Source organism: Puntigrus tetrazona, chromosome 6 (assembly GCF_018831695.1).
Source record: "Puntigrus tetrazona isolate hp1 chromosome 6, ASM1883169v1, whole genome shotgun sequence".
Classification (NCBI taxonomy): Eukaryota; Metazoa; Chordata; class Actinopteri; order Cypriniformes; family Cyprinidae; genus Puntigrus; species Puntigrus tetrazona.
Genome location: NC_056704.1, coordinates 5,222,191 through 5,235,701, shown reverse-complemented (window position 1 = coordinate 5,235,701; position 13,511 = coordinate 5,222,191). Strand labels below are relative to the sequence as shown.

General features: G+C 40.0%; 1 protein-coding gene across 27 annotated transcripts in view; it reads right to left on the bottom strand.

Moving 5' to 3' along the window:
• baz2ba (bromodomain adjacent to zinc finger domain, 2Ba) overlaps positions 1 to 13,511 on the bottom strand; it is a 75,421-nt gene that overhangs the window by 1,696 nt on the left and 60,214 nt on the right. For 6 of the 27 annotated variants that reach the window (XM_043241506.1, XM_043241512.1, XM_043241522.1 and 3 more), the window contains 19 exons: positions 12,745 to 12,789; positions 12,314 to 12,346; positions 10,194 to 10,259; positions 9,779 to 9,919; positions 8,272 to 8,523; positions 7,733 to 7,956; positions 7,190 to 7,264; positions 6,730 to 6,958; positions 6,564 to 6,626; positions 5,866 to 6,010; positions 4,991 to 5,766; positions 3,974 to 4,241; positions 3,652 to 3,807; positions 2,418 to 2,578; positions 2,028 to 2,329; positions 1,389 to 1,524; positions 1,141 to 1,287; positions 230 to 516; positions 5 to 148 (listed from right to left, as the gene is read on the bottom strand). In XM_043241506.1, coding sequence (XP_043097441.1) covers positions 5 to 148; positions 230 to 516; positions 1,141 to 1,287; positions 1,389 to 1,524; positions 2,028 to 2,329; positions 2,418 to 2,578; positions 3,652 to 3,807; positions 3,974 to 4,241; positions 4,991 to 5,766; positions 5,866 to 6,010; positions 6,564 to 6,626; positions 6,730 to 6,958; positions 7,190 to 7,264; positions 7,733 to 7,956; positions 8,272 to 8,523; positions 9,779 to 9,919; positions 10,194 to 10,259; positions 12,314 to 12,346; positions 12,745 to 12,789 — 3,650 coding nt within the window. The remainder of the gene's footprint in view (positions 1 to 4; positions 149 to 229; positions 517 to 1,140; positions 1,288 to 1,388; positions 1,525 to 2,027; positions 2,330 to 2,417; positions 2,579 to 3,651; positions 3,808 to 3,973; positions 4,242 to 4,990; positions 5,767 to 5,865; positions 6,011 to 6,563; positions 6,627 to 6,729; positions 6,959 to 7,189; positions 7,265 to 7,732; positions 7,957 to 8,271; positions 8,524 to 9,778; positions 9,920 to 10,193; positions 10,260 to 12,313; positions 12,347 to 12,744; positions 12,790 to 13,511) is intronic. The other 21 variants (XM_043241509.1, XM_043241514.1, XM_043241524.1 and 18 more) reach the window with 8 other exon arrangements.

The window sequence follows — 13,511 nt, the reverse complement described above, 5'->3', positions numbered from 1 at the left end:
TTACTGGCTGCTGACGAGTTTCTCACGGATAGTGGAGAAGTCCATGGGTTTTTTAATGACTTTGCGGTACCCTGGGACAGATTTGAGGTTAACCGGTGTAAGGAAGGGCCAGGCGTCCTGATGGCGTTCTAGTTCAGCCAACAGAATCCTAAAAACATACAGCACATGCATTAAAACAAACATTTAAATGTAAGAATACACTCGGAAAGTAAGAGAATGGGGACGGTACCTGCAGAGGCCCAGGTCCCGGTTGTTGTCTCTGGCTGTTTTGGCTCTTTTCACACAGGCAGGGCTGTCAGGTTTGGGTGCTGGGGGGGTGGAGGCGTTCTTCTTGGCCTGGGTGGAGGTGGTGGCTGCTTTCTTTGGGGTGCTGTTGCTGCTGCTGGTGGCTTCTTCTTCTTCACACGTCTCGGTCTGCTTCTTGCTTTTCTTGGCTGCTTCTGTTGCTTTTTTTCCTCCAGAGGCTGGTGCTGCACGATTCGGAGTCTTTTTAGATTTAGGTGACTGACCGCTTGCCTGAAAGAGTGTGCAAGGACTAGTTCAGAGTCAATGAACAATGTACACACGACTGCTTACAACGCAAGAGTACATAGTTATAACTCCTTAGCACTTGCAGTAACTTTCAATCATTTCCACTGATGAAATAATGAGAAGGCTAAGAAAAAAATCCATTATTATTATTATTATTATTATTAAGGCAAAAAGGATACACAATACATTTGATTAGGATAGTGTTTTAATAGAGTTTGGTGCCAAAAAACAAAAAAAAAACTAGTTTGAACTTGAACTTTCTATTCATCAAGAACACTGGAAAAAAGTTGATCCAAGTTTCCGCAATAAACAATATATCATAAGCAGCTTTGAATTCAACTGAAAACAAGATATACTTTTCAAGCACTAAATCAGCAATTTAGAATGATTTCTAGAGTCTAGAGTAATGATGTTGAAGCTTTGCATCACAGAAATCAAAGAAATGATCAAATATAGAAAAGTGTTATTTTAAATTGTAAAAATATTGAAGAATATTCACAGTTTGCACTGTGTTTTGATTTGAATAAATAACTTAAAATCTTGATATATGATCATCATCTCAGCGAATCAACACTTGTATTTGCGATGATGTGAATTGGAGGCGGTTACCTTGGAGATGCAAGCAGGGCAGTACCAGTCTCCCTCTGGGATGTTAGTTATCTTGGGTTTGTGGCAATAGGTGTGACACCCCTTATCACAGCCGTCACACAGCAGAAGCAGGTCCTCATTATCACCCTTTCGGCACATCTGACAGTACTGCAAACACCAACAAGCATATTAAGTATGGCAACCGCAACATATATCATAGATGCATAAAACATACGCAAACCCTATGGTTTGTGCATGACGTGACTTACCACTTTCATGATGGACCTCTCCCAGGCGATGGATTTCTGGAGCTGCTGCAGACACATGGCCAGCTGAGAGGAGCTGCGTACTTCGCTCAGCGCCTTCCGCCACAGCTTCATCCCCGGAGCAATCTCTTCCTCTCCCCTGCGACACAAAGATCAGAGAGGGGTTTTATTATAAATCTGTAAGTTGTCTTTAAATGTGTATATTAAAATTGAGTGGCTGAGACCCTGAGCTTTCAACAGCACAAACATAAACACGCACACACACAGGTTATATAGTGTGATACAATTCTGTGGCATGACTTGACAGCCATACATGAAGACGGAGAGCTGCGTGTACCATGCACTTAGAAGTATAAGAAAACAAATCAAGTTGTGATGTTTTCAAACTCTGTCTGTGCACTGCCGATTAAAACCATGCAGCCAAAAACAGGAAAGGTGCAGGCAAAGGAGCGAGAGGAAGGGGGAAAAAAAATAAAAAAATACAAATTAAACACACAGCACGAGAACAGAACCAAAATCCGAAACCGGAGCCAGGGTGAGAACGGATGGACGAACGAGCAGAGAAGCCCCAGCCAGCAGAGAGAAGGGGAGGGGGAGGATGAGGAGGAGCAGAGACGAAGGCTGGCAGTCTGGATGACCTACCCTTCCCCTCCAGCGCTAGTGGATGGAGCAGGTGCGGGGACAGTGACTGTACCCACATTATCCAGTTTGATCTGGATGGTGGTCCCTAAGGGGCTCCGCAGGTACCTTCTCTCGATGTGACGCTCCAGCTCTGCCAATCGCGTCACTGCGATGTCCAGCGGATTGCCGGGTCGACGGATCAGGCCCTTCTCCGAGCTTCGCTCCTCCTGAGACTCCGCCCCAGGGCGGGGCTTGGGAAGGGGCTTGTGCTCAAAATAGACCAGGTCCTCTCTTTCAGACTGCGGTTCAGGATACGTCCAGCCCTGAAAAGCAAAAAGATAGCGGGGTGTAGGTGAGTAGAAGAAATGACAAAGATTCATCGCATTTCTGGAAGCTGTACTAAATGCTTACCTTGACCTGCAGGCTGGCTGATGTGACTTTTCGCTCCAGCTCCTCCACCTGTTGCAGCAGAGCGATGTCGGTCTCCATGGCCTGCTCCTCTACACACCACTCCTGCAGCGTCTCCACGGAAACCTGGCCCTCGTCGAGCTCGGAGACCTCCATAACTGCCACTGCAAACAAAAAATAAGACAGCCATAAGACCCCAGGAGAAATCACACCCGTAAAGCACAGCACAGCACAATTCAGCTCGTTCTGACAACTGCATGCTCGGCTGAGTCGGTTAGACAGCGTCCTATGAATATTATTTACGACTGCAGACAAGTCGGATAGTAAATTGTGGTTATACTGATTTATTTTATTTGCATTCTAAATCAGTTGACCTCAAATCTGAATTTGCCAAAATGTGCTCACATTTCTTTTCTTTTCTTTATTTTAAAGTAGACTTCTTGCATGTTCTTACATTGGTTATAACAGTAATGTATGCATAATTACATGCAATTCAATCTAAACAGTAACAAGTAAATGTTGTTAATTACTAATCACTAATTATTATTAGAATTATGTACTAATTATTGGTCACACTTTACATTAGGTGGTCTAAACTACTATGTACTTACATTTAATTGAATCATTTTGTACAATGCACTTATTGTGTGCATACATGGTTTTACATTGTACTTATATTTTTAAAAAATACCTATATGTAATTGCACCTTAACCCTACCCATTCCACCAAACCTGTCCTTAACCTTACAGCAAAAGTGTTTTGAGATACAATATGACACAGTGAATACACTGATGTAATTACATAGTAATTAGGGCCAACTAATAAAAAGTGTGACCAAATTATTTACTATTAATTATTAACAGTTGACAACAGCCATTGACTTCCCTAGTATTTTTTTCCATACCATGGAAGTCAATGACTACTGTCAACTGTTTGGTTACCACCATCTTTTTTATATTTAAAAGAAAAAAGAAACTCATGTTTAATTACATAAAATGTATAATTACGCTGTAACACTGCAACTTCTGTCATCGTTTACTCTTTCTCGTATTTTATCCAAATAGAAATATGCAGTATGAAGGTCTTTTTCCATCTTTTCCCAGGTAAATGTGTTAATATGTTAAAATGGGTTAATAATCGATCGGAAAGCAATCTCTTGCAGCCTTTTCCATGGCTTAATCTGTGAGTTAAAACACGTGTAGACAAACTGTGTTATTTCACAGCGATTTAACTCACCCTCTCGGTTCTTGTTACAGGTCTGCGCGATGAGCTCCATGGATTTTTGCAGCTGTTTCTGCAGGGCTCTCTCTCGGATGCCTCTGCTGTGAAGAGCGTTCACTAGCGCTTTCAGCTCCTCCATGTCTGTCACTTTCCACCATCCCAGCAACATGTCTGCCAATCAGACAAAAACATTTCCGTCAGCATCCGCAAACAAAGCTCAACTAATGACTTGTTGTTGAGAAAAGTGGGAAAAAAAATGAAAATGATTATTTAACAGCTAGGTGGAGTAGCATTTGTTTGAGTTATTTCTGAGAGGATTAGATGATGCCGCACTCACTTTCTGGTATGGGCTGGGGTTCAGGGTGGTCGTGATTCCTAGGAAGGTCCAGTGCTACTGGAGAAGGAGCAGACATAAGCTTCTCCCCAGTGGGAACGGGAGAACCACTTTTGCTGGTTGAGACGCTTGGTGCCAGCAGGGGGCTGGCGCTGCCCTCTACTGAGGGGTACATGTGCAGGGGGCTGCTGCACAGGGGGAGATTGGGGCTGATGACCCCACCGGACCAGTTACCCAAAGGCAAACCAATCAGAGCTCCACCTGGCTTTACCTGAGAGGAGATAAAGAGAACGCATGAGATACATGATGAGCATCCGTATCATTTAAAGCAGTGCTTCTCAACTAAGGGCCTGGGACTCATTAAAAGACCACTACAAACCTCCAAGGGGGTGTCAAAATGACTTATATGTTTTCTTTCTGTTTTAAATAATTTAAGATATTTCTTATTTTAATTCCCCTACTGTACAACGGTTTGAAAAAAACTGTAAATATGAAGAAGTCTAATTTTAAATGTGTGATTTATAGACCCGGAAAAGTCACGTAAACAAACAAAATAAAAATAAAAAAATATTTTTATAATAGATAGAATTTTTTATCTCGTTATTTCAAGCTAAAAAACTTTATCAGGAAGAAATTGTAAGTATATATAGAAAATTTTGTAAAGGTTAGAGCCATTAATTTAGATTTGAGCCACAACATTTAGAAGAAATATTAGATTATAAATTCCAGCTGCGATATTTTACGATATTACATTTCTGTCAGTATGTTGTAGAAATTAACAAAGAAACGAACATCAATCAGTTAAATGTTATTATAGCATTGATTTTAGTAGCTATTTTAAATATTGTATATTGTATTTACAAATTTTTGGTTCCAGATTTTCAAATCGTTGCAATTAAACAATCAGAACAAAAGAAATACAAAAACAAATCTTGGTTAGGACAAAAGTGCTAATTGACTTGAAAGACGTTTTATCATGTCGAACACTGTAAATATGAAATAAGTGGGATGGCTAAGCACCTGCAAACTGAGGTTGCTGATCCCACCAGCTGAGGGGTTCAGAGGGCTTGCAGATGCAGACAAAGGAAGCAGGTGATGGTGTGGAGAGGAGGTAGATGGTGGAGGTGGCGTTTTGGGCCGTGTGCTGGGGGCGTTGCTGCTGGGCGAGGACTGCGCGTGTGCAGACGGCTGGATGAGGGAGGTGTCGTCACAGGGAGAGCGAGGCAGCAGGCTAAACCAGTGCCCGCTGCGCTCGCTGAGGACCTTGAGCAGCTGGTCGTTGGCCAGGAGCTGAGTCTGCACCAGCTGCGGCTGCAGGATGTGCGCAGGGATGCCCAGCTGCAGAGGAGGAGGGATTGTGTGCTCTGCGTTCGGGCTGCTGGCCTCTGTCAGCTTGGAGGTAGTTGGAGAGTGAGCTGGAGATGATGCTGATGTAGTTTCCATAGCGACTGTTGCCGGGCAGCCGTTGTGGGTGTGGCAGAGCCCCTTGGCCCCGACAGGTGTGCGAGGAAGTTCCTGACACTGAGGGCTCTGTGAGGGGCGGAGCTCTGGCGGTTGAGGGGGCGTGGTTGCAACCTCTGTTTCCTGCTGTTCTTTTAGCGGGGAGGAGCGCATCTCTTTATTTGCCTCCTGATCAGGATCCATGGGCTTCTCTTCCTCTTGTTTCACCTCCTCCTTCACAGCCCCCTGTATCTCCTCATGCTGATGATTCTGCAGAACTTCCTCCTTAGGCTCCTCTTTGACCTGCACTGGAAAGTTTCTCAACCTCTCACGCTCTTTCTCCAACTCCTCGACCCCTACATGAGAGGCAGGAGGAAAACGTAATTAGTGTAAAATTAATGGTGTGGCTGTATGCAAATGCATTTATGGATGGAGGGATGGGCAGACAGACTCACCTTCTCCACTCTCTAACCCTTCAATGTAAACTCCTCCACACTGCGGGAGGACCCAGTATCTGCGGCGGTACCGGTCTTGACCGTACGACATGGACCGCAGGGCATGAGATGACTCAAACAGCTTCCGACGGATCAGGTTTTGCTGCTGTACTCACAAAGAAATGCACATTTTTGTGGGATTATATAAGCAATTATGCACAATTAATTGACATTAAATACTGCAATTTGTATTAATGCAATTACAAAATCACAAAGGTTTATTTAAATAAGTATATGCACTAAGTGTTTCTGAATAAAGTGCGGCTACGAATTCATTTACTTGTGAGCAGCTCATGATCTGGTGTCTCAAAGCATTTCCTCAAATGCTTATTTGGGTTGCAACATACATCAATGAAAAATATTTGAAAATGAGCAGTATAATTATCATCAAATTTTTCTTATACTACATAATTTTTTCTATATTAAAATATGAAAATAGTCATTTTTTTATATTTGTATTAGTAATTATTATAATAAATAAAATATTTCCATTATATTTTATAGCTACATTGATATATAATAAAAAAATTATATGTAATTACAAATAATAATAATAATAATAAAATAAAAATTCTATACAATGAAATGAAATGAAATAAAATGAAACTGACTAACAACCAAAGATCTTTTTTAAATTAATTAAGTACATTTGAATTTACCTTTGATAACTTCTCAATCTGTTTCTCGAGCTCTTCAACACTTGTGGCTGGGTCTCCCTCATCCTGACACGCACACACACACAGGCTCAATCAATACAAAAGTATCTCCCAAAGTCAGTTAAAATAACCGCTGTATGAAACTGTGCCCAAAATGTACGCCTTTTACCTCATCACAAGTCTCCACTCTTTTTCCTTTCTTTGCCTCTTCCTCCTCCTCATCTTCATCCTCATCCCCTGCATCTTCACTGTCCTCATCTTCATCATCGTCGTCATCACTATCCCCAGCCTTCCTCTTGCGCTTGTGACCAATGGAGGAGCTGCCAGCAGCCTGAGGCTCCTCCCCTCCGGTGATTGCTTCACGTTTCCCTGTCCGTTTAGCGTAGATTGTTTTCATTCTGCACGAACATATGCGTAAATACTGATTAGTTAGTGACAAAATTAATACATGTGCATGTAACACACAGCTATTACAGTCGGTAATGGGAAAACTTGGTTGTGTTTATTGCCTAGTAAGATTCAAATGTTTGAATTCATCAATTATAGCTGAAAATTATATCCCTAGGTAAAGACGTCCTGAAATGTAACCATTACGTTCGTATAAATCAGGAATAAATGGTGATACTCACTTCTTCAATTTGCCCTCCACAATACACTCGTCCTTTCTAAGCACGTTCATGTGCTCCAGGCTTTTGTCGATCTCACTGCAAAAACACAAATAGTCTGTACTCCTGTAGATACCAGTGTTATTTCACTATTACTTACGTGTCGTTATAGCTGCATTAATTTATTATAGTTTAATTTAAAATAGTTACGATTCATTTTAATTAAGTTTGTACTTTTGGATTTTTTTATACTACAAAAAACATTTTTTTGAGTTTGATGTCTTGCATAGCTTTTTTAGGGTAATTAGTTGTTTTTGAAGTGTTGGAATGGGGATCACATATTTTTTCCCACCACAGAAATATTGCCTCAGTTTTCTTGTCAACGTGCTATTTCATATCTTTATGAATTATTATTGTATTGGTTACAAAAATGTGCTGTAACGTATATATTATGATGACTAAAAAATGCCTTATTGTATAAACAGTTGTGCTCTTTACCAATCAATTCATCAGGAATCACTGCATATGAACTCTATTGGAACTCTACTGAAATCTATTGGTTCTTACCTGACCACGCTTTTACTGCAGGACAGCTCATTTACCAGGAAGGCCAGGACAGCGGCTTTCTGAGTTGGCGTGTGTGCCTGAAAGGCTTTGGTCCTCAGACTCAGAGTAAGATCAGCCAGCTCAGTCTGAGAACAGTGAGCCTCCATATACAGCTGCAAAACCTCAGACACATTGTCCCGATTCAGACCCACATTGGTCAGGTGGTCACCCAAGATAGACTTAGCCTGATGGAGAAAAGGGAACAGTTTAAATTTTCCTCTTTTAGCCAAAGATAGTCAGATCATCCATATGCAGTGACTGACTTAGCAAGTGATTTATGTGTTCATTAAAACCAGAGATGCTTTCCTCGATGAAATTTGATCAAAATTACTCATAGGAGATGCATGTTAACACCAGATGTAAACAAAAATGTGTCTCTGCTGAGCACTTGTGAACGGATCACTTGAGACGCGGATGTTAATATCAGGTGTAAACAGACTTGAAAATACAATTACTACATTGACAATCACACTGAAGAAACCCAGGCACTTCCTCCTTACCCTGTGTCCTTGAGGCAATCCTGGGTCGGACACAGCAGATGAGAGTAACCGGACCAACAGGTCCTGCACTTGCCCCATGCTGTTTCCCAGGTTGAGCAGTCCTTCCTGCAGTATACCCAGAGTGGGCACTTCTGAGGGATCCAAGCCCAGGACCTTCCCAAAGCTTCGCAGGAACTGAACCACCATCAGGCAGTCCGCAAACACACTCCCGGGAAGAACCAGACCATGGATACGACGAATCTCAGGAAGGGGCTACAGAGGAACAGAGAAATATAGAGAAACAAGTGAGTAAACATCCTGTTTTAAATGAGCAATGAAATAGTATCAAATCTGCTTTTTCAGCTCAAATCATGCAATAAAAACAACAACAAAAATATCAGTTAATGTGATTTCATCCTCAGTCTACTGCAGCCACCATACTAAGCATGTACATTTTAATTTATATAAGCGGTGTGAAAAAGTGTTGGTCCTCTTCCAGGTTTTGGTTTTGGAATTTGTTCATTTAAAAACTGCATATTCTGTTTACTTGTGTTATCTTTGATCGATATTTGCATTAGTTTGACCAACTGAAAAATCTAAGTGTGGCAAAATGTGAAAAATCAGGAAGGGGGCCAACACCTTTTCACATCACAGTATTCATTTATCTTACTTAGCTTGAGGCAGGATGTTTCTTTCGAACATTTTATATATATATGTGTATATATATATATATATATATATATATATATATATATATATATATACATACATACACACACACACACACACACACATTTTATTTCTATATCATTACTGTAAAAAAAAAAAAAGTCTAATAATTAAATGCATTGCATGATTTACTCTAAAACACACAGCACATCTGATTATTACCATCAGTTAAGTAAATTGCAGCCTTTGACTTGATAATCACACTAAGTTATATCTCAATTATTGCGCAGCCCCATTTATTCATTTTAATTTTACATAAGATATAATTAAGCTTTCTTGAACCCCCTGCAGTTCCCTAACAAACCCCTTCTTTAGATGAGATGATCATTTGTTTTGTCTTTGGTACAGTTACAACATAAAAGCCGCTTAATTTTGGAAACATGTTGTCTGTACAGTAAGACATCATTTTTTCACACTAAAAATAGGTCTTTACACATGAAATTATACAGCTGCCATTATATGTTATGAATGAGGCCTTTTTCAAAATTCATTAGTTTGAACTGAATGTTTGAAAACTCCCGGTCTAAGACTCAAAGCTGCTAACTCTTATCATAATGCTATCTTTACCACCACTAGGTGGCAGTATTCCGTCTCAGGTGAATTCACTGTGAAGTGTTTTGGTAAGATTAGGATATGCCTGGAACATCAGAGTTCTGATTGGGTGACTCGTAATGTTAGTGGCGTATTAATGAAAAGATAAATCGTAGGAAAACAAGCGTTCTAAATGCAAGGTTCATAAATGATTTCTAAATTTGGTTTTCAAACAATGCAGAGCTTGTCTGATACCCAGTTCCAGTACCTTGTGATCAGTCAAACACATGTCTTCATTGGGTTTCTTCATCTCGCGGATCATCTCCAGCTCCAGCCTCCGGAGCTCCATTTTCCGCTCCTTGTTGAGGCGTTTCTCATCGCGTTTCTCTTGCCTGAGGCGTTCCCGCTCCTACGGGGTGGGAGAAAGACTTTACTAACCAGTTGGATGCCACATCAGGCGTGTTCGACATTAGGGCATCATGTTCTACAAGAAAACTTTGTTTTGGAGAATGAGGAATGTTTAGGGTACTTTATTAAACTACATCCAAATTATTTGGTGAAACACATTCAGGGAATGTAGCAGAGCAGGAAGACGTGACATGTGAGAAAGCCTTGAGGTGCAGAGAGGAGAGCGGAGTGGTGAAGGACAGTGTTCCTTTATTTATTTATTTCGTTTTGCACACCTCAGCTTTTTTCCGAGCCTCCACAGCTTTCATTAGCATAACGTGCTGTCTCCTCCTCTCCCTCTCCTGAAAAGACAGAATGATTCCATCGTTCAGTGGAGGAAAGCAGAGCATACAGATCCACACAGAGAAAACAAACAAAATATAAAAGCCAGAGACAGACGATAAAACTGATCAGCGTGGTTTAGCATGTTGCACAGAAAGAGAGAGAGAGAAAGAAAGAAAAAAGTAAAACGGACACATTGCTATGGCCAGGATGAGGCAGCCACAAAAACGTGTGTTACAGCTGATCAGACGGGAACAAAAGAGCGAAAAGAAAAGCCACAGATGTAATGGGCAGGTCAGAGAAGGAAAGCTGTTGGTGCATCTTGAGTTAGATTAGCGTAGCTACTGTTACAAGCTAACAAGGGAAAATACCTCAGATTTTCCTCAACTTCAATGTCCTGTCCTTACAGTGAAGCATGTTGTTATGTCACTGTTATTATGAATTTAAAGTCAACATGAAATCGTAATTGACCCTATTTACTTTCTTAATACACTTTTCAGGTCTTACTGAGTATCTTTCTTTAAAATGCAAAAGAGCTAATATACGGCTGAGATTACTTCGAACTCGCAGACAGTTGGATAATGTTAAATGTGCACTTAGTAATTTGTTGTGCTACCAATGTCTTAGATTCAGACTGACATCTAGTTGTGTGTATGTAGCACCGTGTTTCATCAGTTTCAGTTACCAATACCACGTCAAAGTTTAAAAATCTAATTAAATTGTTAAAAACAAGAGTGTTAATAGGATGATTCACCCAAAGTAACAATTTATCTGTTCTAGAGAAACGCGAGAGCTTTCTGACCCTGCGTAGGCATCAATGCAACTGACATTTAAGGCCTCCGAAAGGTAGTAAGGACATTATTAAAATAATCCATGTGACATCAGTGGTTCAAGCTTAAATTAATGACGCTATGAGAATATTTATTGTGCAAATAAGACAGAAATGACTACTTTGTTCAACAATTTCTTCTCTTCCTTGTCAGTAAAAATTACAGTTGAACCACTGATTTTATCTTATTTTAACAATGTCCTTACTAGCTTTCTGTGCCCTAAACATGTCAGCTGCATTGTTGTTTATGCAGGATTATTAAGTGTGATGAGTTTTATTGCACTACCAATATGACTAGAGTACTTACTTATCTTATGAGTGTTCATGCTTTTTACATATATATTTTTATCAAAAGTATTATTCATTTCTTTATCTGTAAATTCTAAAAATTACAGAGTGCACCATCAATTAATGGCCTATGTACATATAAACTTGCATTCAGGTTTGGCTCCATTCTGGTATGGAATGTCCACGTTTTCCAATCCAATCAATTCTAATGGTATAAACTGGAAACTTTAGTGCTGCACAAATTTGTTAAATATTTTACTCTGAAAAACATCGCATTAAGGAAGCAAAATGGGTTGTGAATCTGTCTCATGTTGACTTTAAGAATAAAGCCAATTGGTGTGAAATCTTCATATCTGACCCATAGATGGCATGAAATGTACAACAGAGAGAAGTGTGAGTTTCCTCAAATTCTCTCATTGGTCAGGCACTGTGACCTTTGACCTGTACTGATGACCTCACAGGCAGGACAATCATTACAGTGCAAATGCAACATCTTGACAAAGAGTCTGCCACAACATACACACACGCGCACACACACACACCAACACTCACATTTTCACAGCGATAATGATACTACACAATATTGGGGTGATTTTACACGTGGAATGAGGGTGTGTGGCACTTTCCACCAATGAGAGTATGTACTCAACAGGCTCCACAGACACACACACACTCACGCTTGCTTACACACACGCACACACACACACACACACACACACAAACAAGGCACAGGCCTGCTGCATCAAAGCCGGTTTTCTCTCATTGACACGCATAGCAGATGTAGGCGATGCAGTTTTTTTCTTTTGTTCTCTTTTTTTTTTTGCTTGAAAAGCCATGCAGAAGGAAAATGTAGTTTTGACAGCAGCCAGTGCTACATTTAAAAATGTGCTGCTATGACATCATATCACAACCAGGATTCACGATGCGAGTGTTAGATGTACAGAAGATGAAACATACCCATACCATATCTAGTCTATGCCTCTCCATCTCCTGAGAGAGAGAGTTGGCAGAGTATTATGAGACAGAAAAAAAATCACAGCGTCATTTAAAAAGAAAATAAAAAAATAAACAAACTCAAAACTTCAGCCTGTAACCCAAAAGAGACAGACCCCACTCCCAAAAAGCATGGAAATTAACCAGAGAGAAACAGCAGAAAGTTAAAGACAGAACCACATGAGAGTTGCCGCTTCTTACATGGGCATAGACTCAACAAATCTATATAAGGACACTTTTTAACCCATAATGCACTGCATTTCACTTGGTAACTGTGAACTCTACAAGAAAAACATGCTCTTTGCCTCCCTTTCTCCTGCATTTTGTAGCAAAAATCACTACTACTACATAAATGGCCATTATGAGACCTATTATTTATGAGAGTGGTGACTGACCTGGTGCTTGAGAATAACAGCCTGTTGGCGTCTCATCTCCTTCTCCTACAAACACAAAACATAAAAACGATTCAATGCTACACCAAAACACTCATTATGACACAGTCTAATATGAAACCATCAATCAGAACCCTGTCTGGGCCTTCTGTCCTGACCATGAGGCCTAAGAATTCAGTAATCCGTGTATAAATGGTAACTCAAGTCAAGCGAGATATGTGATATTTTACCTAAACATGATATCAGCAAATGAAGAGTTTTACAGAACAAGTCAACTATCTACACAATCGTACATGCCCCTTACAAACAAGATGAGTCACCAACTTTGGTTTCCTTTTCCTTTAAGACAGACTAGTGTTGAGTGGTATGGTGGCATATACAATACTCTACAATACTACATACAATTGATCCAAAAAGAGACAGCAATAGTTTTCTTATAATGTTTTGATGCCACGGATCTCCCTGCAAGGGAACAAATATATGGGATGTTGTAAACACAACAAAATAAGGAAATTTATTAAGCAAATGATGAATTCAATTCCTGAGTTGTGGGATTGGTAAGATTTTTTTAATGTACTGAAAGAAGTCTCATATGCTCCTTTCCTTTATGTGATTAAAAATATAAAAACTGTAAAAATGGTAATATGAAACAACTGTTTTCTTATTAATAATCTTATTATTAGCTTACTATTTTGTTGAAAAGGGATACACTTTTATAAACAGAAGGTTCGAAGAGACAGGATTTTGTAAAATATCTTGTATAAATGTCC